Genomic DNA, 23,905 nt, shown 5'->3' with positions numbered 1-23,905 from the left:
AGGGGATTGGCAGCGGCTGTGGGCAGGGCCGGTCCGGACAAGGGCGGAGTCAACTTGTACACGTGAAAAACTCTGGCTGGGGCCGGGCTTTCGCCTTCCTCCTCCTCCCCCTCCTCCTCCCCACCTTCCTGCACCCCTCCCTTCTCCCTCCTCCCGCTGCTCAGGTTGCAGCTTCTTGGGGGGGGGGGGCGTTCACCTTTCCAGAGCCGGGAAGAGCCAGGGTCCCGAGCAGGGACCCCGGCAGGGCGTGGGGCGCGGGGCAGCGCACCCAGCCTTGGCAGCGCGGCCGCGGCGGGCGGGCGGGAGCAGGCTCGCCGCGACCGGGACACGCGCGGAGTCGGCGGCGGCCGGAGAGGGGCACCGCGCCGGGCAAGCTGAGCAAAGGTAAGCCGGGTGGCCCTTAAAGGGGCCGTCTGCCTTTGCGCTGGACAGAGAGGTTCGATCAAAACCCCCGAGCTGCCGTGGGCGATGGGCGAGAGCCGGGAGCATTTGTGTTTGGGGGGCCGAGGGATGCCCTGGGAGAGCCACTCCCAAGTCCCAGGTGCGGAGGCAGAAAGCGTGCCCCGCGGGGACTCTTGACTGGGGACTCCCTTTGGCCCTGGGCTCCGTCGGAACCCTACAAAAGCAAAAGTTCTCACCCGGGCGCAAGCCAGACGCTGAGTGTCTTCCTTATGGGAAGGACAAGGGTCAGGAGTCCCGGATAACCAAGGGACCCAGGAGTGTAGGGCCAGATTGCCTCCATGAAGGGCTTTCTGGGTTTTAGTGAACTTTCCAGCACCAAAGGCCGTGGGTGGTAGGCCAGAGACCTGGGAAAAACTGAGGACAGGTGAAGCCTGCAGCTCCCAGCGTTGGCTGGCTGCGCGGTGCCTGGGGTCGCTAGGGAACGGTTCTCTCTTGGGGAAGTCCAGTGAGGCCGTGACCCTCCCCTCTTCATGAGCTGATACCCTGTGGGGAAGGGTGGATGGAGGGTTCGGGCTCAGAAGACCTGGGCTCGGAAGTCGTAGCTCGACTGCTATGTTTTCAGACAGCACAAACAGGACTCTAAAAATGGGGTGGGTCAGAGGCCCTGTTCCACCCTTTTGCGGGACAGACCTCTCTGGCTTCTGCAGGCCTTGTGGTTGTTTTTCTCTACTGAGGGGTCAGCACCCCTCCAGGTCCCGATGACCTCATTGATTTCTCCCTAAGCCTTTCACGGGAGCAGGGGGTAGAACTGTGAAATAGGGGCGGTGCTCAGAACCTTTTGCATTCTGGCTGCTGCTGTCTGCCCGGCTTTCCCATCCCAGCTCAGACCTCAACAACCTTCCCCAGCCTACCCAGCTGTGGTCTGTGGCCTGAGGCCTGTGATTCACCGCCAGCCGCCCCCCCCCCCATCAGATGTGAGATTCAGCATAAACATTCAGCACGCAGCGAGGGGGGGGGGCGCTGGGAGAGCCAAATCTTTGCATCCTGTGCATCTTTTCCATGCCTTGGGCGGGGGATGTCTTCTGGAGCGTGGCCAACAGGCAGCTTGGGCTGCATCGTGAAAGACCCAGAGAGGGGGTCCCTTTGCTCCAGCCGAGCTGCTGTGTGCCCAGCAAGGTGTCACAGTAATCTCATGCTATTTCATGGGTGGCATTATCACCATTTCATTAGCCAGGGGACAGCCCCTGGGATGAACGTGCCCGAGGCGATGTAGAGGTATGACCAGTCTACTTTTGCTGACCCCCAAACCTGCTCTCCACCCCTGCTCCACCTGGGCAGGGCTCAGCCTGTGGTGGAACCCTAACCCTCGGCGAGGAAGGATTGGGGTAGCTTTCCCTCTGTGACCAAGCTCCCCTGTCCTGTGCCAGGCAGAACCGAGGCTTTATCAGAGGGACAAGATCTGAGAAGCAAGTAGATTCTGGGGCTGGGGTTGTGCGGGGAGAGGAAATCACTGCCCTGGGACCCAGAGGGAAAGAGGTTGCATTTCTCTGCAGACCGTGTGTTTTCTGTGAGTTACTCCATCCTGCACCCAGAGCCCTGCTTGTGTCTTCTGACTCTCCCTCCCCTTCTATCCCTCTTCCTTTTCCTCCTCCTCGGATTCCTTCTTGCTTTCCCTGACTGAGTCTGGGACCTGGAGGGGAAGAAGGATGGCCGAGCCTAAGCCATTACCGGAGCCCATGATGTTGATTCTGCCACTCCCAGCAAACCCCTGTGTGTAGAGGGGCACCTGACAGGGAGGGCTGTTATGCCAACGGTGTGAGATAACGCATAGAATGGAGGTGATGGTGTGTGGTGAGGACGGGAAAGGCAACTTCTCAGTGATGCTCTGGGCCTGACTCTGGGGCATGAAAGCCGGCTGAGCCAAGGCCTTAGCTAGAAGCGTTGGCCCTTTAGGTTGGAGAGGAGGGTTCTCTATAAGAGAGTGGAGGAGTTCAGTGGAAACATGCCAGGAAGAGCCAGCGCTCTGTGCTGGGCCCAGTGGGTCAGGAAGGCATGCAACTGCCAGACTGCAGCTCTTTAGCAGGGCCCTGATCCTGGGGAGAGAGAGGACCCTTTCCTGGTACTTAATTATTTGCAGTCCCTGTTCTGCTCTACTGTCCACGAGGGACTGGCTGGCTGAGTTCCAGACGTACCTGCTTAGCTTCACTCCTTTGGGAATCAGCCACATTTCTTTCCCTGGGCCCTGTGTCCCCCAGTAACCCCTTCTCTCTCCATCCCTGGACCCTTCACCTTCGCCCTCTAGGCGCTTGCTGCTGAGCGGGCACTTTCCTTTCTCAGAGGGTAGGAACACACCAAGGTTAGCCCTGGCTCCCACAGAGGCATGTGCTTATGGGCACACACACACAGACACACACACACACACACACACACACACTGCATCTCTCAGGTGGCCAGAGGCCCAGGATCACTCTAGGGCTGGTGGCCAGGCCTGGCAGGAACTAGCTTGTGGCACAGTGGTAGGGTAGAGGAGGGAGGATTTGGCCCATCTCAGCCTAACCTACTGCCTGCAGGACGTACCCACTCCTGATGTCCCCAAGGCCCTGCCAGCTGAGGAGGTGGCTTTGGGAGGCAGGTCTGAGGTTTGACTTTGAACTGAAAAGGGTCACAGAGCTATCTCAGGACACTCTGCCATGGAAGGCATTGTCCCAAACCCTGGAAGGGACCGCGGAGATGCACACCCTCTTCCTGTATATGCATACCCTGTGTATCCTGAATCCCCTTTTTGAGACAGGGTCTCTACATATCCTCAAAGTCACTCTGTAGACCAGACTGACCTCAGACCCACACAGCTAGGCCAGCCGCTGCCTCCCAAATGCTGGGATTAAAGGCTCCATGCCAAGCTGACCCTTCTTTAAAAAGCCAAACAGAAACAAATGTGTGTGTGTGTGTGTGTTTGGGTCAGAGATTGATGTCAGCTTGGAGCTCACCATCATGGTTAGGCTGACTGGCCAACTATTGATGAGTGGCCAAAAAAAAAAAAAAAAAAAAAAACCCTCAAAATAAACAAAAACACCCAACATCAGCCAGCCACCTGTCTTTCCATTCACCTATTTCTGCTGCCTGATAATGGGGTTATTAGCCTAGTCTGCTGTGTCTGCCTCTTCCATAGATGATGCTGGAGATTTGAACCCCTGTCCTCCCTCTCCCCACCAGTAGCTGAAGTGTTCCCTGGAAACAGGTGAAGTGGGAAGAGTGATCCGGAAGAAGCAGGGTTGACTTGTTCATCCACTGTTTGCATGTCTCTTGTTGGCCACTGGTGCAGGCTGAACCTTGGTATAAGACCCACCCCTGCCGCTCAGTGGCTGGCTGCCTTTGGGCAAGTAGCCTGCTCCCTCCCCACAAGCTTCAGCCTCCTGATTTACAGGGGTCTGTGAGGATTGCAGTAAGGATTCCCTGTGCCTCATGCCTCGGCTTCTTGCCTTACCTGATGTCATTGTTGCGGAGTGATTGGTGTATGGAGTTGGTGGCCTGCACCCGAATCTTTTCTAAAGGCAGGACCTCTATGGTAGGGACACAGGGCCCAGCCCCCGAAGTCGAGAAGGCCTTCTCTGCCAGTGTTCATTGCCTTACTCTGAGCCCCTGCTCTAGTTAGCACAGGGAATGCTGAGGGCTCCCGCGGACCTCTGCCTACACACTTTACATCACTCCCTCCTCTGTTTGGGGAGTCCCTTCTTTTCCCTGGTGCCAGACACCCCGCAAAGGAAGGTCTGGCAGGATGAACGGACCTAGGGGACATAGCCGTCCTTTCCATGTGCTGATGGGATTCACTCCTGGAAGCCCGTGTGTGGGTGGAGGGCCGGGTCTCCAGACTAGGTATGGCCAGCCAGGAGGTCACAGAGCCCACGCCTGATCTAAGTGTTGCATTTGAGCCAGGTGCGGTATTCTCTTCTGAAGCTTCATCTGCTAAACAAGGCAGACAGAGGGCGGTGCTAGTTTACAAGCTCACTTCTGGGCTCAGCTCTGCTCTGTCACTGTGAAGAGCCTTGGGCAGACAACTATTGTGCTTGAGACATAGAAACACGGGCCAGGGATTTCTTCGCCCCATCAAGCTCCATGTCTTGTACTGTCATCTTTTGCCCGTGAGCTGTGTTAGAGGCCCCAGGAGGGTCTTAGCCTTGCGACCCTCCAAACTTCTCAGCCCAGAAACTTCTCTCCACTGAGGTCTGGGTACCCAGTCCTTGCCATGGCTCACAGGGGCAAGGAACCTGGAGGAGGACTCACCCTCCAGTTAGGCAGAAGGACAAAAGTATTACCAAAGAAGTGGGTGCAGGAATCAATCGCTTCCTAGGCACTGGATACTCAAGGGCAGGGGCTGTGAGCTGTGTGGCCCCTTTCAAATCTCACCTGCTTTTGAATGCTCTAAGAACTAAGAATGGTTTTTATTCTTTATTGTTTGAGTCAAGGCCTTATGTATCCCCATGCTGGCCTAGAACTCCCTATCTAGCTGAGGGCAACTTGAAATTCTAATTCTCCTTTCTCTTTGCATGTGTTACCATTTATAGTTTATGGAGTACTGGGATTGAACCCAGGGCCTCATGAGTGCTAGATAAGAACTTTGCCCACTGAACTATGTCTGTACGCCTGTTTTGACTTGTCAAATACAACATTTTGCTATGTAGCCCTGACTGACCTGGAACTTGCTGTGTAGATCTGGTTGGCTTCAGACTTGTGACAATTTTCCTGTCTCTCATCCATGAGTACTAGAATGATAGGTATACTCACCACTTCAGGCCTAAGATGTATGTATGTATGTATGTATGTATGTATGTATGTATGTACAGCAGTCTGGAAAAATTCAAAAGAAGAGGACAATATTTTATGACGCTTGATTTGTAAAATTGAGTCTTAGTGTCTTTAAGTAAAAGTTTCCTAAAACACAAGGCACTAATCCTTCACAAGGCTGGCTTGCATGGCCACAGCAGACCTCGGAGCCCACAAGCCTGGGGATAGTGGCTGGCTTACTTTTTACAGGAAAAGCTTGCTGACCTCTTGCTCAGAGCCATCATGCTGTTCTCCAGGCCTTGCACTAAATCACTCTGGCGTCTCAGGCTAAAAATACTTTTTATTTACAAAGAGGTATCACTGTTTTCTTACTAGGTAAGCGGTAAGCGTTCAGTACGGAAACGTTACAAGATGCACATGAGGGGCAGTGATAGCCACCCACAGCTCTAGAACCCAGGTGACCGCTGATGGTACTCTGACCAATTGCCTGCGTTACATCTGCCACGATGGTGTTTATATGTACATTGGGGGGCGGTGTGTCTGTACCCTGACTTGCAGCTTTCTGCAGGTTGTACACAGCTGCCCTTTTTTTTTTTTTAAACCTGAAAATGCCTCTCAAACTAGACTCATGGGAGACATTTGGCCAGCGGTTCCTGATAGATAGCCGGCTCTTGCGTGCAGAGGCTCAGGGTTTGGGGGGGGGGCGTGAGAGTCACCAGCACGGGGTGGGGGTTGTGGTTTCTACCCCTGGAGAGGATGAGGTCACCCAGGAAACCTATTGTAGAGGGGAAGAGCTAAGGGCCAGAGAGGGAAGTTGGCGTGTGCGGTCATTCAGGGACAGGTGGGGAACTGAGTTCACTAGACATGCAGGGGGTGGGGTGGGGGAAGAAGAAACAGGGGAGACCCAGGAGGCTGAGTTATCTTTGAGACCAAGCAGCGCCAAGCAAGGGTCTGGGCCTGGAGCGCACACAGGATGCTGGAGGGAGCCTGGAGGGGCTGTGACACTGCCCGGGGTATTTCAGAACAGTGGAGCAGCCAGGGCCACCCCAAGGCGCTCTGGAGAAGGCATGGAGGAGCAGGGAATGGGTCCAGGCCAGGGTGGTCACCTGGGACAGTCCTGAGGTGGGGGAGGCTGCGTGGAGTTCAAGGAGAGAGGGCGGCGTAGTCCCCAAAGCCTGGGCTAGTCAGTAGAGCCCGGTGGCATTTGTGGGATATGACACACTGTTGTTTCAGATCAGCCACTCTGATGGGAACAAGGGACATTAGAAGACAGTGACCCACCAGAATGTGGCTAGGGGTTAGTGTGCGCCAGCCTGGTGGGGGTGGTTTAAAAGAAGCCAGGAAGTTCCCTTATGTACACACTCCATGCTTGTGGGACTCTGAGGTCCCCCGGGACACAAGCGTTTAAAGGCCTGTGCAGCTCTGTGCTAAACATGAGATGTGATGGGCTACCAAGGAAACAGAAAGAGCCTGAACTTGATGTCCTGTTTGTTGTGATGGTGGTGACTGTGTCTGCAGATGTGGAGGGAGGGACGGGGGTGCAGAGCTGTTCCTCTAGGATTTAAAGAAAACTCCAGATAAGGTTGCAGAATTTGGATTAAAAAAAAATGCACAGATTTATTTTTAATTGCCCTGAATTATGTATATTTTGAGGATACAGTGTGTTTTGTTACATGTATCCATTGCATAGTGATCAGATCTGGGCATTATCATTACTTTGTGATGGGAATGCTCTCAGAGTCTTTCCCAGCTAATTCTAGTCTCCATCCTGTGCCCAACAGCAGGGTGTATTTGCCCCTCCCACTTTGCTCCAGCTCTGTCCCATTGACTCTCCTTTCTCTTGCCCATCTCCCCGCCCCAGACCCTGGTAGCCACTATTCTACTATACACGTCTGTAAGAGCAGCTTGCTGTTTGTCTCTGTGTCTTGTCTTATTGCACTGAAAGAAAAAATTGTTTTCACTTGGTTCATGCGTGGCATAAACGACAAGATTTTCTTCTTAACATTGGGATAGCAGTCCCCATTTTAAAATCCACGCGTGTGGCCTGGATACTTGACTGTGTCATATTTCCCGGGCGCTGAGAGTGACGGGCCTTTTCAGACATATTTCTCTTCCTTTGGGTATATACCCAGGATTTCTGGGTCACAGATTCGGGGGTGGGGTGGGGGAGGGCATCTGTGTGACCATCTTTAAGGCTCAGGATCAAGAGAAGCAGCAGAGGATGAAGAACGCTCTCCATGGGAGCAGAGGAGAGAGGAGATGGAGGCTGGGTCTGCCCTCTCCCTACCCCTGGCCATGGTGTGGTCATGTATTGACTGCTTCTTAGGGAAGTGGCACCTTCGTTGAGTTTGGGTGTAGTTTTGCCAAGAGAAAGATTGAGGAAGGCCCTGTCCGCCCAGATAGATGGTTTGTTCTGTCTACCAGGCCCAGAGCTGACAGCGGAGAAAAGGCAGCTTGTCCTAACTCATCACTGGGAAATCCCAGAACCTCCTAGAAAATTAACCAAGTAACCCCCCATCCCTTCCAAGGAGCAGAGGGGACGGAGGGGACATCAGGAGGGTTGATGTGGCCTCACCATGGAGGGCAGGAGTAGGGATTGGAGCCAGGTCTGTGTCTAATGGAAACCTACCCTGTGAGCCTCTGGTATAGCCTGTCTGTAAGTGATTGGAGTCTAAGAAGAGACCCCAGGACAGCACCAGCCCCACCCCACAGCCCTGGAAGCAGCCAGAAGCAGTTGGTTCTTTGCACTGTCCGCCCTCTTTGGAATGCCTCCGAATTCAATGCTGTGTGACTTCCTGTGAGAATTTCTTCTGGCCAGGAAGCTGTCCCTTCTGCCCCATCCTCCCATCGCCACTCACTACCGCAGATGCAGATGAGGAGGGTTAGGGCATAATAGAAGCCCTGAGCCCTGCCTTTGCGTGTTCACCGGTGGCTCTGGGCAGACCACGATCATGGGGGTGTGATGACCCAGCCCTTGTCTATACACAGGCAAGCAAGCAACCACCATCCCCAGTCAGGTGCTCTGCCCAGCGTGCCCGAATGATATGGTTGGAAACCCCAGAGTCCCAGCCTGGAGATGTCAGCGGCACTGGGGGGAGAGGTCATAGTTGACATGGGTCTGGTCCCTGACCCACCTGTCACTGCCATCCAGTTCCCTGTCAAGCCAAAGGAAGAGAGTCCAGTGTTGGGGGGCTGCATAGCTTGTTCTAGGGTACCCAAAGAGAGAACAGGGCCAGATCGATCCTCCTGTGCCCTCCTGTGGCCCTACCGAGGGGAAGGTAAATCTAGAAACTGGTCTCTGGCTGCCTGAAAGAGGTAGGGAGGACACCAGCCCCTTACTACATGTGGCAGTGGGTCCTGGAGCTCACAATTGACCGAGCTATTTGTCCTTGAGGCGTCTAATGTTTGTGTACATCTGCGAAGAAAGGTGCTTGAAGCTGCGGGGACTTGGGAGCCCGGTGGGCTCCTCAGTCACGTGTGTGTCCCTTCTGACACACTGCTGAGTATAAGGCGGTAGAGAAACAGTGAGTAAAGGGGACCCTGTTCGTCCCCCGAACGGCATCAGGCCTGGCTCTGAGTATGCACAGGGGGCTCCATGTCGGCAGGAGAGACCCTCTCACTTCACCTGGAGGGAGGAGGTGTGTTCATGGATATAGCTTCCCCGGGAGACGGCAACACGGCAGAACGTGAGGAAGGACATTCCAGAAGGGTGCTGTGTGCAGAGCAGTGGGGTGTGAGTGTGGCAAGGGCGCTCAGCCGAACCGGACCCTTCTGGAAGGGCTGAGAGCTGACTGTCAAGACATAAGGGCCTCATGTGGTGACGCACACCTTGGATCCTAGCTCTAGGGAGGCAGAGGCAGGAGGATCTCTGTGAGTTCGAGGCCAGCCTGGTGTACATAATGAACTCCAAGACTAGATAGAGAGACTCTGTCTCCAAAACAAAAGAGGAGGAGGAGGCAAGGGACTCAGACAGCAGAGTCCCGCGTGCTAGACCTTGGAGTTTGTGCCTCGTCCCGTGAAGGTTGTGCTCACCTGAGGGACTTTCAGCGTGTCAGGGCATCATGTTGGAAATATGCTGAGGTGGAGCATGGGTGCCCATCACAGTTGGATTAGAGGCTAGAAATTACCTCTCCTTGCAGGCAAGACTAGGACACAGGGTGGGTAACTCCCAGATCACACTGCTGTAAGTGTGCATTCCTTGACCCAGGCAAGGAGGGCTCACATCGTGGGGCTCTCTCACTGTGGGGTCTTTCTGGTCAGAATGAGGCGCTGTGCACATTTGACCACTGAGCTACATCCCAGCACCAAAGCCAGACAAAAGATGCTGCAGGGCCCAGAGCCCAACACTTAGCCTCCCGACCTGGCTTCCTCTAGGTTTTGCCCAGCTTGGCCCCAGAAGGCCTTCTGCTTCCTGCATTCCAGAATCTGTAAGAATGTTCTCTGAGCTCAGTCACTGTCTGCGACATCTGTTCCTTGGCATGGTGACTGCAGGCCTGTCTGCCCTCCTCAGCTCTGGCCACCATGAGAGACCCAGACCCTCGGCGTCTCTCATCCAGCTGGGAGAGGGTGTCAGTGAGGCAAGTTCCGACTGCCGCTGTGTCCCCAAGCAGCAAGGCCACCAGCTTCCCTGTGCCTCATCCTCCAGCAAGGTCAGGGAGTGGGCAGAGGATGATGGGATCTGCCAGCTCCTTGAAGTACAGCTTTCCCTGAAGGTGAATGCGTGTGAGGCCCCGCTTCTGACGTCTGCAAACTTGGTCAGCTGTTGCCTCTAATTCTTTGAAATTCCCCCAAGGCACACGCAGTGGCTAGGTGCCTGAGATAGGACAGGGCAGGGGGCCGAGGGTGTCAGCAGGCCTCTAGTTGTTGGTCTGCCTTTGAGGCTAAGGGTTAGACCCTCTTGGGCTTCAGCAGCCTATGATTATATCTTTCACCTCTGGCCATAGGCCCAGAGACTGACGCCAGAACAGCCTAACCCCTCAATGCCACACGTGCCCGCTGTCTGGTGCCAGCAAAACACAGGAACCACAGTGCCCTGGTGTAAGGACAAGCAGTAAGCCAGGCCCCAATGGAGGCTGGGCCACCCAGCAGTCCTGGGTTGGGGTTGACAAAACTAAAGACCTAAGTACATGCACAAAGCCCTCTGGAGGCAGAGCCCTGTAGAGCAGGCCTGGTGAGCCGGGAGGCCAGTCAGGCCCACATCCTGACAGTGCTTGCTTGGTGCCTGCTGAGTAACTGAAGTCCTATCCAGGTGGGAGCCCCCCCCACCCCGAGTGCCTGGAAAGAGTTGGCTGATGGAGTCTCAGCGCTGGCCTTTGATTAAGAAGTGATTATCATCCCTGCCCTTGGCTCCTTCCTAGTGCCCTGTGTGCTCTGCCAACCTCCTCAGCCTCCATGTTCTCCTGGCCAGGGTTCCAAGCTCAGAACAGAGAGGTTGTGCTGGGCTGGGGACAACAGGCTGTGTACCCTCCATCTGGACCACGCCCCTATAGCGGGCCAGAGCTGCTGCGTGGAGCTTGCTTCCTCCTAAGAGGGGTGTCCCCTGCTTTGCACTGGCCCTGTCTTGTGTGACCTGTAGGGCTGTCTGAGGTGGGAGCCTGCCTCCTTCAACACCCACTCGTCCAGGGTCCCCAACTGCTTGTCCCCAGTACCTGCCCTCTTCCCTGCTGGTGTCTGGACTGGTGGGTGGGGCTGTGTGGTTAGGTAGAGGCCTCTCCACTCAGGTCACCTTACATCAAAACCTTACCTGCTCCGTCCAACTCCTGGCCTTTCTGCACAAACCTAAGTTCCCAGGACCACACACACACACACACACACACACACACACACACTGCCCCATGCTCTGAAGGCTCAGACACAGGTCCTTGACCGCTTTCTCACCCCACATAAAACCTATCCACCCCTCCCCCGTCCGCCACTACTTCCCTCCTCCACTACTGCCATGTCGGGTCCGAGATCCCGAGATCCCCAACACAGCACCCTGGCTTCCCTAAGGCTGCTCAAAGGTTAGCAGCAGTGTGTTACCCTACAGGTATATCTGTGTGAGGGTGTTGGGTCCCCTAGAACTGGAGTTACAGTTGTGAGCTGCCATGTGGTTGCTGGGAATAGAACTCGGGAAATCTGGAAGAGCAGCCAGTACTCTTAACCACTGAGCCATCTCTCCAGCCCCCAAGGACCCCCTTCTGATCACCCTTTTAAGACTCATACCTCTTCCTCCCTTGGTGCACTTGTTACCATCTACAACCCTGCCGTCTTCCTGTCTGTGTATCTCCTAACCCATCGGAAGGCAGGCGGCACAGGGCCAGGCTCGAGTGCTTGCCTGACTGCTGACTGAGGTGGGAAAGGACATTTGCCACCTAGGGCTCAGGGACGGGACAGGACTGGGGAGGGCCTCAGCTAGGAGGGAGGAGTAATGTCGTCGCTGTCATGCACTTGACAACTGGGAAACTGCTGCCTGGATTTGTGCAGGGCAGTCCCTTCTTGCAGTCTGTGGGTGCAGACTGAACCACCTTCTCCTTCCTCACTGGCTCCTGGCTGGCCTCAGAAGTGGCCTTTGTCACAGTGTACGGTGGCCCTTAGCGAAGCCTCTCTTTCCTCCAGATCTGGCTCCTCCTCCCTTCCCCTGTGACACCAGCGGGAAGTGCTGGCAGCTGGTGTGTACCGAGGAGACCAGGAGCCTTACCTGGGCAGGAGGCAGGGGTCAGGCTGGCTAGGGCCTGTGACCTCCCCCATGCCACCCTGCTGGGTGTCACCCCTATACCACACTTCTCTTCCCTGGCACCAGTAGCACGGGACAGGCCCAGATGGCTCTTTGGCCTGAGGACAAAGGCCACACTGTGCCTGGCCCTGGGCGGGCCTCGGGCTGGGTCACACTGGGCCTTTCTGTCCCTAGTTGGGGACTAGGGGCAGACAGCACCAAGGTGACAGGCCCTTTTCCTGTCTCCCTTCCCCCTCAGCCCCCAAATCTAAGGAGCTGATTCTCCCAAGGCAAGAGTGACAGAGTATCTTGTGTCTTGAGCTGGGGAACAACAAACCATTCACTGCCCCAACTGCCCTGTCACACCCAAGACCCTATTGGCTTCAATGCTCTAACTGTCCCGTGCAGAGAGAAGTAGCCACTCTCTGCTCTGGTCACCGTCCCTGCTGCCCGCTCCCACGTCACCATCCGGAAGTCCATCCTTACATCTGTCCTCCAATCCTCATGCTGCAGTTACAGCCATTTCCTCTTGGCTGCTTCTCCAACAGAGAGAACAACAGCTGGTTGCTATTGCTATGCAGTCGCCTGCCATACTGCTCAGGTCAAGCCTAGAGCCTCGGTTCCGTTCCGAGCCTTGCCAGCTTTTCCTCGCCGCCGTTCCGCCCTCCATTCTATCCTAGACCAGCTATTGGCTCTTTACTCCCAGCTGAACCCTAGAAAGAGCAATGGGATTTTGGCTTGATCCTCGTCTTGAGGAAATTATCCACCCTGAACAAGGGCCAGGGTATAAATCATGGGAGCTACTGGGAGATCCCTAAGCCAGCAACCCATCACACCATCCATAAACACAGAAACCCTTACAGGACGCTCTTTTCAGACAGCTGAAATCATGAACAGCCGAGTGCATGTGTCCCCTGCCTCTCTTGAGCAGCATGAAGGGAGCATACCCTCCATGTCCCTTCAGATAGCTATAGTGTTACACACACACACACACACACACACACACACACACACACACGAGAGAGAGAGAGAGAGAGAGAGAGAGAGAGAGAGAGAGAGAGAGACCCATTGACATAAATTCTTAAGAAATCCTGAAGGAGAAGGTGAAGGCATTTCCCTTTCCTACCACTTGCGAGGCCCTGGGTTCAATCCCAAGCATTTCCCCAAGCCCCAGTTCTAGAGACTGGTACTTAGAATGTGCTCTGATGTCCCTGGTCACCCCAGCATTCAGCTGGACAGCACTGGGTGTGTACACCGAGTGATCGCTGCCCTCTGGTCTTGCTGGGAACGGGAGTTACCAGGCAGGACGTGTCTGCCCTGTTACCCTCACAGAACCTCTGTGGGTCCTTTTAGCTAGATGCCACACGCAGGGAATTGCAGCAGGGTGGCTGTCCTCTGGGGGCTTCTAGAGTTCTGCAGAAGGCAAGCCTGTGACGTCATACAGGCTGGGACCATGAGTGTGAGTCCAGGGTGGACCCAGGTGGGCAAGGCGAGGAGCTGAGAGGAGCCTAAGCAGTGTGCTGTCATCAGCCTGGGTTCCTTGGGGACAGGGATCTTGTTTCGCTACTGTAGCCTAGTGTCCAGCACCATGCTGTATGCGGGAGATGCTCTGTCCATGGTGTGCATCCTGAACTGTCTTGGTCTGCAGGCTCCTCCGCAGAGGAGGGCTCAACTGGCAGTACAGGCCAGAGCCTTCTGCCTAGAAAGGCACAGGCCCAGCTCAGTTGTGGTAGGGGCAGCCAGGAGAGGACCTTTTCCAGGCTCACGGAGGACAGAGGATATGATCGCTAAGCAAACATGTTACTGACCCATAATCCTTTAAAGCAGGAGGATTCAGGAGGGGGCCTGGTTGCCTAGGCAACTGGGTGCTGGCCAGCCTCAGGCCTGAGCATCCTCCAGAAGTGGGGTATAAGTAGGCTCAGGGAGGAGTGCAGACGGCCTCTCCCAAACGGGATTGGGTCTCCCGATGCCTTCCTGGACAGGGTGGGGGAGCTAAGGGGGGGTGTGTAGCCTCTGATGCCTGCAGCCCCACTATAGCTGAAGGCAGTGTGGGGGCCCAGTAAGATGGTAATGTGGCTGTGAATGGGAGCTTATGAGGCCTGTGGGGAAAGCATGGTCGTATATGACTTTAATCCCAGCACTCAGGAGGCTGGAGCACAGGCTGTGAGTTCGAGGCCAGCCTGACCTACATAATGAGTTCCAGGCCGGGCAGAAATACACAGACTGTCTCAAGAAATATAAAGGAGGGAAGGAGGGAGGGAGGGAGGGAGAGAAGAAGGGAGGGAACAGAGCATCCACTTGTGGTTAGCAGCAGTAACATTGGTGATGCCATCCTCGGACCAGAACTTAGAGGACAATAGAGCAGGCCAGCTCCCGCCACACACACCGCCACACTGTGTCCTCAACCCAGGGCACCCAGGCTGCTCAGAGGGGGCTGAGGCGAGGGAAGGGCGAGCAGCGTGGGCATCCCTTTTCCTGGGCTGCCTGCGTTTCCCACACTGGCCCTGGCTTGCACGCTGCAGCTGGAGCAGGGGTTGGGCTGGGACATGCCCTTGCTGCCCCCCCCCAGCTCCCTCCTCAGGATCCAGGATGAGAGAGGGGACATTCTAGTGTCCATTTCCGGTCTCCTGGAGTTTGAAACCTATTGACACGTGGGTACCAACCAGTTAGGCTCTTTCAGAAAGAGTCAATGGCCTGAGGGCCATCCAGGCCTGGTATCCTGCCTCAGAGATCTCCAGACACCTCAGCTGAAGGCCGACTGTCTGGAATGGCCTCTTGCAAACCGGTAGCTATACCCATCGGTGCTGTGATGGCAGGGGAGGGGTATTCATGGACGGAAGGTAGCTGAGAGGCACTGGAGGAGGGAATACAGTTAGACCCTGCCATCATAGAGCTGAGGTGGTCAGGATGACCTAACCTGTGCCGTGTGCAGAGCCTGGCTCCCCTGGATGCGGAGTGGCCACATCACCTCGTTCTCTCCTCTCTGTTCCAGGACCTACAGCGGCCCCTGCTGATGATGAACAAGATGAAGAGCTTCAAGAGGAGACTTTCCCTGTCTGTGCCCCGCCCAGAGACCATTGAGGAGTCCTTAGCTGAGTTCACCGAGCAGTTCAACCAGCTCCACACCCAGAGGAATGAGGGTGAGGGTCAGGCCACCTCGCTCTCTCCTACCCTACTAGCTGCCCAGTACACTGGGGAGATGCGGGTGGGTGTCCTGGGCTGTTGACGGATGGATGGTGGGGTGGCGTGAGAGGTAGACGCTGACACCTGTTCCACTCAGACAGTCCTGTGGGCTGAAACCAAGCGTGTTCTCCCCCACAGATGGTGGGGACGAGCCTGGGCAGCTGTCCCCGGGCGTGCAATACCAACAACGGCAGAGCCAGCGTCGTTTCTCCATGGAGGTGAGGGTGCGCCCCTCGGGGCTGCACAGGGCGGGTACATCCACAGCGTGCGCCCCTCGGGGCTGCACAGGGCGGGTACATCCACAGCGTGCGCCCCTCGGGGCTGCACAGGGCGGGTACATCCACAGCGTGCGCCCCTCGGGGCTGCACAGGGCCGGTAAATCCACAGCAGGGTGGTTCCTGTAGAGCCAGTCACCGAGGGCTCGAATCGGAGTAGGTTTTTGTGGGGATTGCAAAGTGCTAGAACATTCCTGGCTAGACTTCTTTACTGTTCTTATGACCCACACACCTGTGCTAATTGTAGGGAAAAAACTGTGCTTGCAGAATTACATTGTGAGGGAATGAGATTTATGTTCCCCAGTCAGGGCCATTGTGGCCCAGAGAGGGGAAGGAACCTCCTGGTAGCTGTGAGCCTGAGAGCACAGACTGTGACTTTAGCCCTGCTCTATGTGGACAGATAAATCCAGAGGGAGAGGCCAGGGCCTCCTGGAGCCATCATGGTATTCCCTCCCATCTGCCACCTCAGGACCTCAACAAGAGGCTCTCTTTACCCATGGATATCCGCCTGCCCCAGGAATTCTTGCAGAAGCTACAGCTGGAGAGCCCAGGGCTGCCCAAGCCACTCACCCGAATGTCCCGCCGTGCCTCCCTGGTGAGTCTAAGGAGGGTCAGAGTTTGCTGAGTACAAGGCGCCAGCCAGCACTGGTAGAGCTCTAACTGGCCTTGTTCATCCCAGCTGAGGCCTAGAGTGGTTTCCAGACGGATTCCCCATGCCTCTGGTGCCCCCTGCTGGCCCAGGACACAACTGGGTATGGAGCTAGGTCTTCCGGATGGAGACCGATAAACCAGTGTTGTGACTCGAGTCTGTATTCCCGGCATTCCTTGGGAGGCAGATGCAGAAGAAGTGCCAAGAATTCAAGGCCAACCTGGGCTACATAGTTCCAGGCCAGCCAAGGGTACACTGTAAGACCCTGTCTCAAAAATAAAACCAGGAGGAGCCAGATAGGGTCCAGGTTGTGTTTCACTATGCAGAGACATGGTTCAAGGCTCCCCCTGGCCTCACTGTCGTGGGCATGTGCTTGGTCACCCCCAAATAGCCACTGTGTACACCCACGAGTTCAGTCATACACTAACGGAAAGAGAAAGGCACATCTCTGCAGTCAGCCACTACTGTTCAGGGCCTTGGAGAACATTGGTTACCGAAGCATTTTCCTGGCTGATGAGAAAAAAAGACAGACACACTCAGCTATGACCAACTATTCCTGGTAGAAGGCCATGCAGTCTGTTATATAGCACACATACATTATGGGATGCTTAATAAAAATGAAGACCTCCCCTCTAAACAAACAAAAAGACTGACCTCTAAACAAACAAAAAGACATGCCTCCAGGCCCCAGCTTCCTATGAGGAGCTCCTAGGAGCCTCTTAGTGAGTGGCCATCAGAGCTCTGTCTCCTTGAGATATGCCCTGCCCTGAGCGGGAAGAGATGAACTAATGAGAGGCTGGGGCGGGGCCTGATGTTAGCTCCACCCAGTGGAGAATGACAAGCCCCGCCCCGAGGAGTCAGGAACCGGTTGAGCAGCTCCGTGGAGCCCTAGGAAGACAGCAGCTCAGTGCGTGCCAACTCCAGCTCTTGGAGGAAGGAGCCCCTGCTGGCTGGAGGGGTTCTTCAACTCTCCAAAGGATGAAAGGGAGTAGAAACAGGAAACAGGAGGCTTTGAACCCTGTAGCCTTGGCTCCTCTCTGTGCAATGGGGGTGTCTCACTTCCCTCCCTCCCGAGGGAGCGTGGACTGGAAAGATCTGCTGGGGCTTAGTCTCTCACAGCCTCCTGTGTGCTCTGCAGTCAGATATCGGCTTTGGGAAACTGGAGACTTATGTGAAGCTGGACAAACTTGGGGAGGTAAGAGGCCGGCGTTGCTCTCTCTGGGCAGCAGGTAGGATGGTTTTCACCTTGCCCCTCACAGCTCCTGGCCCTCAGCATCGTAATGTCGTGGCCATGCAGCCTGCCCTAGGCTTTGGCAGCTGCTGAAATATCCCCTGATCTCGAATGAGGCCTAGGGGGCAGAGGTCTCTGGACAGACTCTAGTCTTTTTTTCCCCTTTCAAGTAAGTCGTGGCCTGGATCTGAACCCCCAATTGCGCCATCTGCTGGCCCCACAACTGACACATCCCATGGCCTCTCCTCTGCCTCCGTTTCATTCTCTGTCAAAGGATGAGAGTAATTATTTTACTGTTGGGGGCATTGCAGAGTGCCAGGGGAAGCTCCTGGACAAGTTCCTGGTGTTTGGCAAAGACGCTGTCACTAAGGTGTCAGGCTTTGTGGCCTGGAGTGGGTACATGTTTGTAAACCGTATCACCGTGACTTGAGAGCAAGGCTGTGTTAGAGTAACAGGGGCAGCCAGCGTGGGGGCAGAGGGATGGACACCCTGTTCTTGCCAGGGAGTTGGTGGAGATACTTTAAGAGAAGGCAGACTTTGGAGCCACCAGAATTTGGACAGAGGGATGAGCACCCCGCTTGAATCCTAACCCAGGCAGAAATGTAAGGGGTGGATCTGGGAAGAGAATGGGAGCGGGGTACTCCTGGGGCTGACCAGCGGCACTCTGTCCCAGGGGACCTATGCCACCGTCTTCAAGGGCCGAAGCAAGTTGACAGAGAACCTCGTGGCCCTGAAGGAGATCCGGCTGGAGCACGAGGAGGGGGCGCCCTGTACAGCCATTCGAGAGGGTACAATGTCCACCTCGGCCCCCTGGGCCTCTGGGAGGAGGGGCTCAACAACCCTCTCCTGGTGGGAGCCTGGGCGGAGGGACATTGCTGGCCCCAGGAAGGGGTGCTGGGGTTCTGTGGGCCTGGGGACCCAGGTGGGCCTGTCTCCCCAGTGTCTCTGCTGAAGGACCTGAAACACGCCAATATTGTGACCCTGCATGACCTCATTCACACAGATCGGTCCCTCACCCTGGTGTTTGAGTACCTGGTGAGCTGGCCTGGGGCTGGCAGCCTCTTCCCCTGTGGTGGGTGAAGCGGGGTAGGGAGGAGAGGGAGTGGGGGCCCGGGAGGGATGGGGGCAGGGGAGGACGCAAGCCTTCGTTTGCCAGTTAAGTCCCCATGCCGAAGTGGGCCCTGCGCTGCCACCAGGCGTGGGCCCAGACTGAAGAGGGCGTCCGTCCAGCCTGGGTCTGGACCACTGGCCGGGCAATGGGCAGGACTGACCCTGACTGTGCGTTCCAGGACAGTGACCTGAAGCAGTATCTAGACCACTGTGGAAACCTCATGAGCATGCACAATGTCAAGGTGAGGGCCTCTAAGGTGGGGACGTCACATGGCAGCCGTCTGTCACCAAGCCCAGTGCGGGATGCTCCTCTTGGCCCCAGCTGCTGAGGTTGCTCAGAGCTTTAAATGCAGGAAGGAGGGAAAGACCACTTGGCTTGTCTAGAAGCCATTCTAGACAGCAGCCGTGTGTCTAGCTGCTGATACAGCTCCCTCTCTTGACTCTGGATATCTGCATGAGTTACCTGCCAGAGTGGAAGGGACTTCTGAGAATCGAGGAGGTTGAACGACCAGCCCTAGTGATTAGTAGCCAAGCACACACACACACACACACACACACACACACACACACACACACTCACCAATGGGACCCTACTCTCTCTGCTCCCCTGTATCTAGAGACCACGCCAGCCCCTCACACTCACTGCCTCCTCTCCATGCCTGACCTCCATGTGTGTGCAGGTCCCAGGTGGCCTGCCCTGTGGCCGGCAGAACCAGTGAGTCTTCCTAGAGACTTGTGCTGACCACCCCCACCCCCAATTCCTTCCCCTCCAGCCCGAGACAGAGATGTAGGGTCTCCCACACGGGACCTGGCCCCCGCCACGCTCCTCATTTCTCCTCTTTCTCCTCCAGATTTTCATGTTCCAGCTGCTCCGGGGCCTGGCCTACTGCCACCGCCGCAAGATCCTGCACCGGGACCTCAAGCCCCAGAACCTGCTCATCAATGACAGGGGCGAGCTGAAGCTAGCTGACTTTGGTGAGGCTGCTGTCAGGGTTGGCAAGTGGGTCTGACCCCTGGGGTGCACAGCCTCCTCAGGATGTAGGACTTCTGGGGGATGCCTGAATACCCGGCTCTTCAGGACCCTTTAGCAGTGGTTCAGTGACATGTCTGTTCCTAGGCCTGGCCCGGGCCAAATCAGTGCCCACAAAGACATATTCCAATGAAGTGGTAACCCTCTGGTACAGGCCCCCAGATGTGCTGCTGGGATCCACAGAGTACTCCACCCCCATTGACATGTGGTGAGTGAGCAGTGACATGTGGTGAGTGGATAGACTGTCCACATCCTTAGACCCCGTCCAGGAAGTCCCTGACCTTGTTCAGGGTTGAGCTGCATCGGGCTCTCTGAACTTGTACACCCTCGAATGCTGTATTTGTGAAATGCTTCACCAGGAGTGGAGGTGGGAATTGCCAGAGGGTAGATGAGTCTTTCTCCCAGAACATCTTAGAAGAGATTGTTAAAATTGGCAAATGTGCTGGGCGTTGGTGGCACACGCCTTTAGTCCCAGCACTCGGGAGGCAGAGGCAGGCAGATCTCTGTGAGTTCAAGGCCAGCCTGGTCTACAGAGCGAGTTCCAGGACAGGCTCCAAAGCTACACAGAGAAACCCTGTCTCGAAAAAATAAAATAAAATTGGCAAATGTATGATTTTGTGTAAAATGAAAACCAGCTCACCTTGAAAGTCAGCATGGATTTCTGGCCAAGCCCAAGCTCCCCCCAGGGAGTGAGACTATCCATCCATCTGCCTTTCCGCCTAGCAGAGTTAAGGGGACCCATAGCTCACAGAGAGGGACCACAGTGGGAGTCTGGTTCTAGGAGCCTTTCAAATCCCAGATGTGGCCTCTCAGACTTGTTAGGGTATCATTGGATCCCTCCCACAGAAGCCTTATGTGGGGTTGTTGTACTTCCTGGCCTTATGGTACCCTTGCTTCCCCAGGGGCGTGGGCTGCATCCTCTATGAGATGGCCACCGGGAAGCCCCTCTTCCCAGGCTCTACAGTTAAGGAGGAGTTGCACCTCATCTTCCGTCTCCTGGGTTAGTTTCCTTCTGCACTTTCCATCGCCACCAGGGGGCACCAGAGCTCTGTCCACTCCCCAGCACGGAGGCCTGGGCTGGGCAGGGACCAGCTAGCTTTGGCCACCTACTCTTTGCCGTGTCCTTCAACGATGCACCCTCGCCCTATCAGCCTCAGCCCTTCACTCACACTTCTTACCGGCCCCCTGTCTCCAGGGACTCCTACAGAAGAGACGTGGCCGGGTGTGACGTCCCTCTCCGAGTTTCGAGCCTACAACTTCCCCCAGTACCTGCCGCAGCCGCTGCTCAGCCACGCTCCCAGGTAGTCCCTTGCCAGGCCCCTGTCCCCACTGTGACCTCCCTCCCAGAGGTTCGGGTCCCCAGCCTACCCCGGCTACGTCCATGCCAGCGCCTCCTCCTTGCAGGTTGGATACTGAAGGCATCAACCTCCTGACCAGCCTCCTCCTGGTGAGTTTCCTCCCATCCTACCCAGGGAGAGACAACTAAAGAAAGCCAGGCCCGGAGCGCAGATACCACCTGTGACTCCACAGCCCAGGAGGGACACTAGTCTCTGTGCTCGGCCCCGGAGGCCTGGTTGGGCACTTCCTGTGGACAGGAGGCTCAGTTTTCTCAACTGCACGGCCGGTATCAGTCCACCCTTTAGCGGATCAAGATTATGTGTGGAGATGGCGCAGCACCCACTTGGGAGCAAGCACAGGATAAAGGGTAGTTAGCAGTGCTCTCCGCGAATAGCACAGATACTCTCTCAGGTGACTGTCACGGCCTCCTCATGCCTGTCCATCCCAAGAAGCTCACTCTCTCAGGAAGCCCCATTCCAGAGCTTCTCTGGTGTCTGAACCCTGCTACCCTAAGACCTGAGGCTGCCTGATGAGGGTTTCTTCTGCCTTGGTCATCTAGCGACCTTAGCATAGGAGTCCCATTTTCTAGAAGGTTCTCCAGCAGGAGCCAAGAGCCTACCCTGTGCCTTTCAGTACGAATCCAAGTGTCGCATGTCAGCAGAGGCAGCCCTAAGTCACCCCTACTTCCAGTCTCTGGGAGAGCGTATACACCAGCTTGATGACAGTAAGCGCCCAAGGGATGAGGGACAGCGGATACGGGTGGAGGCTGGACCCTTGGGCCCAGGCAAATGGTCTTGAACACATGGCTTCCCCTTCACAGTTGTCCTGTGGAGAACTGAGTCTTGACTGGAGGGTGCCTGGGCTCTGTAGATTTACTGGAGTGGGGACAGTAGATGCAGGAGTGAGCAGGGTGACCCTACTGACCCCTCCCCTCTTCTGTTGCCCAGCTGCCTCCATCTTCTCCCTGAAAGAGATCCAGCTCCAGAAGGACCCAGGCTATCGTGGCCTGGCCTTCCAGCACCCAGGTAGGGCCACGTGCCCTCCCATACCCTTTGCTAGAAGTAGCCAAGTAAGCCATCCTTCCCCGGGGTGGGAGGGGCTCCTTTCAGAAAGAGATGGGCCCAGCAGCCCACCCTTAGGAAAGGGATCCACACCCTCTCCCCATAACACCTTATGGGAGGTTCCTGCCTCACACACCTCCACCCAGATGGAACGCTGCTTTTTACAGTTACCCTGGCATGGGTGTACCCTGCCCCGATGTGTTCCCTGTGAAGACCCCGAGCTCCTGGCCAGTCCAAACTTTGTCCCTAGCACAGCCAATGGCCTTAGACCGATAGTGGTTCTCATGAATTGTGTCACATAATCTTTAAAACACCCTGCGGGGCTGGAACTATAAATGTTCTCCATGTCAGGGAAACCGAGGCCCCTAGAAGTTCTGTCACAATTTCACACCGCTCACACGCAACAGAGATGAGCCCTGAATCCAAGTGCACGCCCTCTCTCACTGGGTCTCACCAGGAGAAGGCCAAGCAAGCATCCCTTTAGTTCCCTTCTGATCCCCTCCCCCAATTCTGTCCCCCTCCGTTCTCCAGGGCGGGGGAAGAGCCGGCGGCAGAGCGTCTTCTGAGCTGTGTCCACCCTGCTACAACTCAAGGGACGAGAGGTCACGTGGAACATGAATTCAGGAAGTATGGGGCCTCTGTGGCCATCAGAGGGCTAAACAATGAACGCCTGTGGCCATCTGGAGGGCCACTTGGCAGCCCTGGGGTGGCAGTTACTTCCTTTTCTTGCTTGCCACACACCTCTGTGATGGCCTCTCTACCTGGACACCAACCCCTTTGTCACCCACTGTGGGATGGATGGGGCATGAGCCGCTTCCCTGAGAGGGAAGTGAGGGGCAAGGAGGAGCCTGGGACCCTTTCCCAGCTGGAGTGCAGGGGGATCGTGGGGACCCTGGGCTTGCCTGGCTTATCAGCTTGACAGCCCCTTTCTTATCCTTTGGACATTCGCTTTACCATCTTCTCCTCCAAGAACAAGGAATATTCCAGGAACAAGGCACTGGGACCCTGGCATTGTGCCAATGTATGCGCTAACCGCACTCAAAGGTGGACATCCCTAGGTCCCCTCTTGTCACCATCCCCAACATGCTATTGCCCCTCATTCGTTGCCAGAAGCCCTTGGACCCTCTGGCTCGAGCCAAGGCTAAAAGCACCGCATGCTGTGTCTGCCCAGCTGCTCCTGAGAGCGGTCCGGTACTCCCAGCTGGTACCCTGCCGCCTCAGCCATCCCCCTGCCCATCCCAGTCCGGAAAGGGTTGCCTTAAACTGGCAGGTGGTAGTGTGCACTGTTCTTGGAGCTCTGGCCTAGCTCCCCCCCCCCACCCCCGCAAGCCACACCCATGGGTGTTATCAGCCCTGAGGGATGATAAGTCAACCCTGTCTCAGGGTCCTGAGGCTGGCACCCAGATATGCAAGGTCACCCTGACACTGGTACCAAGGTATCCCCGGCTCTTTGGGGCTGGCACAGCCTCTCCCCTGTGCCTCACCTCCTTCCCAGCTCTGCCTACCTGACCCTGGCACCAGCCTCCAGAGAGGGCGGTCCTGAGAGAAAGGTACCACAGCCTTCCTCAGCATCCCTGTCATGTTCCAGGGTCTCCCCAACCCTTGGCTGAACTTGAAGGGCAAAGGCCAAGGGGAGGTCAAGCCCACGTTGTCCCCACAGGCCCCACCCCCATCCCAACCCCTTGGAGCCTGGGTTCTCCCTGACCCCCTTCCCCACTGACTGTGAATGCCCTGTGACTCAGAGCAAAGACAGAGAATATATTTAATTCATGTTGTACAAAAGCGGCGAGCAGTCTCATTCAGAAATGGAACACAACCAGGGGACTAAAGACTCCTAGTGTCTGGGCTTGCTACACAGACATACAACCTGGTGAAGAGAGTCTACTGTGTGTGCATCTCTGGGCCTGCCCTGGGCTGCGGGAAGGGAGGATTTTTATACCTCCCCTGCTACATTTGAGGCCCTCTCAACTGGTAAGGCACCCGGGGGTCATGGGCGGAGCATGAAATGCACAGGCCTGGCCATCTGTGTTCTTTCTGTGTCCTGCTCTTGGCCCAGGTGTGCCTGAGAGGTGGAGCCAATGAGGATAGCCCAGAGGGGGCCCTGAGGAGACGCATGGGGGCTCGTGCCCATGGATCACTCGGCTTTGCCC

General features: G+C 56.0%; 1 protein-coding gene across 1 annotated transcript; it reads left to right on the top strand.

Annotated features, from left to right (window-relative positions):
- The first annotated feature begins 250 nt into the window (after positions 1-250).
- Positions 251-23,537, top strand: Cdk18 (cyclin dependent kinase 18). Its single transcript, XM_051204056.1, has 16 exons — positions 251-384; positions 14,871-15,018; positions 15,200-15,279; positions 15,806-15,931; positions 17,124-17,180; positions 17,890-18,004; positions 18,157-18,251; positions 18,506-18,568; positions 19,178-19,301; positions 19,444-19,564; positions 20,259-20,356; positions 20,552-20,657; positions 20,761-20,803; positions 21,328-21,418; positions 21,642-21,719; positions 22,287-23,537. The coding sequence occupies exons 2-16, from the start codon at positions 14,892-14,894 to the stop codon at positions 22,319-22,321; spliced, it is 1,359 nt and encodes a 452-aa protein (XP_051060013.1). The 5' UTR covers positions 251-384; positions 14,871-14,891; the 3' UTR covers positions 22,322-23,537.
- The last annotated feature ends 368 nt before the right edge of the window (positions 23,538-23,905 follow it).

This window comes from Phodopus roborovskii, unplaced genomic scaffold, assembly GCF_943737965.1.
Source record: "Phodopus roborovskii unplaced genomic scaffold, PHOROB, whole genome shotgun sequence".
In the NCBI taxonomy this organism is placed as follows: Eukaryota; Metazoa; Chordata; class Mammalia; order Rodentia; family Cricetidae; genus Phodopus; species Phodopus roborovskii.
The sequence above is the reverse complement of the archived record's forward strand: the minus strand, read 5'-3'. Positions and strand labels throughout refer to the sequence as shown.

What these genes read in the sequence shown, in the direction of transcription:
- Cdk18 (XM_051204056.1), top strand. Translation starts at nt 14,892, where the DNA reads ATGATGAACAAGATGAAGAGCTTCAAGAGGAGACTTTCCCTGTCTGTG. An exon ending in TGTCCCGCCGTGCCTCCCTG is followed by an intron (nt 15,932 to 17,123) that starts GTGAGTCTAAGG and finishes TGTGCTCTGCAG; the next exon opens with TCAGATATCGGCTTTGGGAA. An exon ending in GCTGAAGCTAGCTGACTTTG is followed by an intron (nt 19,302 to 19,443) that starts GTGAGGCTGCTG and finishes GTCTGTTCCTAG; the next exon opens with GCCTGGCCCGGGCCAAATCA.